This window comes from Geospiza fortis, unplaced genomic scaffold (assembly GCF_000277835.1).
Source record: "Geospiza fortis unplaced genomic scaffold, GeoFor_1.0 scaffold132, whole genome shotgun sequence".
In the NCBI taxonomy this organism is placed as follows: domain Eukaryota; kingdom Metazoa; phylum Chordata; class Aves; order Passeriformes; family Thraupidae; genus Geospiza; species Geospiza fortis.
Window position 1 is genome coordinate 605 of NW_005054446.1, and position 4,257 is coordinate 4,861.

Sequence of the window (4,257 nt, forward strand, 5' to 3'; positions counted from 1 at the left end):
CCTTTCCTTTTATCTTTCCCAGCAGCGTCCCACTGGGAGCTGCTCCAAGGCTGCCATGCAGGATGCGGCCGGGCTGGCTGCTGCCAGGGTGGGCGTCACTCCCGACCTGCCACACGTGGGCACGAGCTGCCACCACCCTCCCGTGGGGACACGCTCCCATCGCCACCACCCTCTGGGAACTCAGAAGTCTTTCTCTGGGCCTCACCTTCAGCAGGTGGGGCGCCAGTGGGAGGTGGGGAGCCTCCCAAGTGTGGCGTTTTCCCTGAGAATTCCCCTGGGAGGTGAAACCCAGAGGTGGAGCAGCTGGAATTGGCTGGGGGCCCCCCCCCCCGCACAGGGGCCATGAGTGAATCCTTCCCCAGGAGGAGTGGCTGCGCAGCAGTGCTGCCCCTGGCTCCCCCAGGCACCCCCAGCTCCAGCTGAGCCATGGCCCTGGCACTGGCTCTGTCCTTGCCACAGACACATACAGATATATATATAAAACTGCTTATTTTCCTGTCATTCTAAGACTTATTTATTTATTAAAACTACCATCCATCAGGAGCTGCAACATCTGTTTGTGAAAAATAGCACATCCTTGGGCTGCAGCCAGGGAAAATCATTTCATTATGAAATTGCAACTGTAAGGCAGCACAAAATCACAAACATAGTGTACAGCGAGCTGCTTTTGTTTCCAAACTGCTCATTAGGAATGATCCACGAGCCAAAATGATACCCCGTGGAAGGTGAAGAGGGGGAAATGAGCCCACCCGACCTGCAAGGCGAGCAGCCGCCAGCGCTGTAATTATTCTCCCTGGTGAATCCCGCACCCGGTGCAAGGCTGTGCTCGTCTCCCTTTCCGTCCCAGAGGGGAGACGTCTTCACTCCTCTTCCGTTCTTCGTGCCTAATTCGGGCTGACAAGGAACATACTTGAGAGGATAGGAAATGAGGAGCCTGGCTTACAGATTTATTTTGTGTAAGGCAGGAGAGAGGATTGCGGCACCGCTGCCGGGGGCTGTGTGTGGCCTGGCTCTGGGAGGGGGGGGGGGGGGGCTGGGGGGGGGCTGGCTGTTCATCAGATAATCACTATTACCGTGTCCCTCATCATGGTCATAGCTGCGCTGATAACAACTCTTGTCTTAAAAAATTGGTAAGGTCCCTCCTGCTCTGCTTGGCTTGGGGGATGGCGTGGGATGGGGACAGGGTGGGGATGGAGGTGCCCATCCCGCGGCAGGGGCCGAAGCCTGTGGCACCTGCCAGGACTGCAGGAGAAAATGGGGGGTTTACAGCAAAACCGTCAAAGCAGGTTGGTGCATCGGGGTTTGGCTGTGCCCAGGTTGGGTGGACAAGTCTCATGGGACACGTGCCTCAGCACAGTGCCACCTGGAGAGGTCAGAGCCGTGTGTTGGGCCACAGCGGGTATTCCCAGGATCTGTCCAGGACCAGCAGCTCCTCCGCTGCCTTCCCTAAGGAGCTTTGATGCTGCTCCTAAAATCCCCAGCCTGGCTTGGCAAGAAGCAGCTGCACCTCCTGCCCTTCCCTGTGACCCCAGGGACAGAAGGGCACCTTCGAAGCCCCTCAGGTGCCATGGTTTGAAGCATGCCCCAACCCCCAGGGCGCTGCTGTGCTCCTCCAGCTTCATTTGCTCCGGTTTGTTCTCTCAGTGTGGCTTGGGCGTATGGCAAAATAGGTTAGCTTTCGCTCCAGGCACTCCTCACTTTACCTATTTTCCCAGGGAAACTGGCCTACTTTGAGGTCAGCGTTGCTGGCGCAGCGACACGGCTGCAGCACGGGGCTGGGGGGAGCCTGGCTGGTGGCTCTCCCCTCCGGCCTGGCCGAGCTCTGCGTGGGTGTTGCAGCAAATCAGTTTCTGCAGCCAGGAGGCAATTACAACACCGGGTTGATGAGGAGCCTGCTGGCTCGGTGGGATGAGAGGAGAAGCCTTTTGCAGGTCTATCTTCATCTTGGCAAAGCCGTAATGCTGAGCAGCAGCCGACTGAAAGCACCGAGGTTCTGTCCCCACAGCTGAACTTGCTTTGGGGAGCAGCCAGTGAGGCTCCCTACTTTATCTCAAGTGGGATTTAATTCACTGAATTTCCCTGGTTGCCGCAGTGTTTCAGTGAAGGAGCAGGGAGAAGAGTTTATAAAGCACTTGTGGGATTTGTTTCCAGTCGCAGCAGTGAGCGGTGCGAGTCATTGATCCGGCTGACCACAGCTTGGCAGAACAGCTCGGTAACTGCTGCTGAAACCAAAAAGGAGGAAAAAATAAATCCAGTGATCAGTGTAGAATAGAAATGCTTTACAGTAAGTGAAGTTGAGAAATCACCAGAGAAAATCCTCACTCAGCAGGAGAGTGTGGGCAGCATATAGGTGTGTCCAAGGTGAAGAAACAGTACCTGGGAGTTTGCTCAACTCTACCCAAACGGCCTCGGTTCACTGGGTGACCCCAGGCCACGTTCAGGTGCTCCATGGCAGGGCTGACCCACACCACACATACTGGCTCTGTCCCCATCAGAGACACAGTTGCTGTCCCTGTGCTTCAGCTGGCATTTGTCCCCCTCGAGCAGGACGGGTGAGCGATGGCTGCGTGCCAAGCCAGCATCCTTCTTGTCACTGCTCCTCCTGCACACATGCCGTGGGGAGACAGCAGTTGGTTTAGGGCTGTCTCTTTCAGTTGCATCAAGCAGAGCGGAGCCAGCAGCCAGATGCTGTCACCCTGGCCAGCACAGCTCCCAGCAGAGCCCCACGTTCCTGTCCCCAGGGGTGCCCCTCCACAGACAGTGCCAGCATCGCCAGCTCCCACCGCCCTCGGAGCTGCCACCTCCCAAAACTCCAGCGTTCTGCAAGGCGCTGTCAGTCTCATCTGGAAAAAGTGGCATCTTAATTAAATCAGTGTCTAGACCCTGAAATAGGACCAGGCTGATTGAGGGCGGCTCCTGTGAGCTGGGGTTCTCCTTGTCTCTGACATACTGAGGCAGAAGTGTTGTGCAGCCACGAGATCCTTATGAAGCCTCCAGAGCTGGAGGAGCCTCTGGAGAGCAGGGCTGCCCTGCCAGCCATCCCTCTGCTGTGTCACACCAGGTCCTTAGCTCATTTATCCTGAGAAGTTCCAACCTGTTGGTGTCTCCCAGATGGAAAGGGTTTCGCTTCATTGTTCTCACCTACATATTTTCACTTAAGAAAAGGCTTTTGCTTCCTGCAGGTACAAAAGTGTGACTCATTAAGTCATTCCTCTGATGGGAAAAAGCTTGTGTCTAAAATGTAAAAAAGCATCGAGCCAAATGACTGCTTGTGGCTGATCTTTCCAATTCTGAATTGGAATTAGAATTTCTGAATTCTAATCTAGTATGGAACAATCTGTAATGACTGGTCAATCAGGTGATTTCCTTTGCCAAGTTTCAGGGATACAGTGTGCCTCCCATCCCTTCTGCTTTGGCCTTCAGGCCATAACAGACTTATAAAAATGATGAAGGGAAACTTTTTACACAGAGAGACAGTGGGATGGGACAAGGGGAATGGTTTTCAACTAAAGTGAAGATTTAGATCAAGTCTTAGGGGAAATTTCTTCCTTATGAGGGTGGTAAGGCCCTAGCACAGGCTGCCCAGAGAAGCTGTGGCTGCCCCATCCCTGGAAGACTCCAAGGCCAGGTTGAACAGGGCTTGGAACAACCCAATCTAGTGGAAGGCATCTCTGCCCATGGGAGGGGGATGGAACTGGAGGGTTTTTACATTCCCTTCCAACCCAGACCATCCCATGACTGTCCGATTCTGTCTCCCCCGTGCCCAGCTGTGCGCAGAGCGGGCGCCCCCGGCGCAACAGCCACCAACGCAAGCTGGACCAGCAGGAGGAGAGCTGCCAGAACCTGACTGACTTCGCCCCCGCCCGCGTGCCCAGCGCCCTCGACATCTTCACCGCCTACAACGAGACGCTGCAGTGCTCCCACGAGTGCGTGCGGACCCCCGTGCCCGTCTACGCCGAGGACACCTTGCACTCGCCCGGGGATTATAAAACCACCTTCAATGGAAACAGGTGAGCTGGGCGCCCTGGTTTCCCGGTGTGGGGGCAGCGCCATCCTGCTGGGGTGATGGGGCTCTGGTGCTCAGGGGTTTTTTTTCTCCTGAAAAGCAGAGAGGCCTCTAAAACAAAATGTAAACAATAATTATCTGATTGCTTAGAGTGTGGTTTGGAGGTTGCTTACCAACAGGTGTGTGACCGTGTTCACAGGGGTCTGAGGATGAGGGAAGAGACGAGGATCTGACTCCATGTTTCAAAAGGC

The 4,257-nt window shown here is 55.2% G+C and overlaps 1 protein-coding gene across 1 annotated transcript in view; it reads left to right on the forward strand.

Moving 5' to 3' along the window:
* Nucleotides 1–965: 965 nt before the first annotated feature.
* Nucleotides 966–4,257, forward strand: part of AJAP1 (adherens junctions associated protein 1) — a gene marked incomplete at its 5' end in the record, with an annotated part of 14,234 nt that continues 10,942 nt past the window's right edge. Inside the window, 2 exons of the mRNA XM_031062326.1 lie at nt 966–1,130; nt 3,768–4,010. Coding sequence (XP_030918186.1) covers nt 966–1,130; nt 3,768–4,010 — 408 coding nt within the window. The remainder of the gene's footprint in view (nt 1,131–3,767; nt 4,011–4,257) is intronic.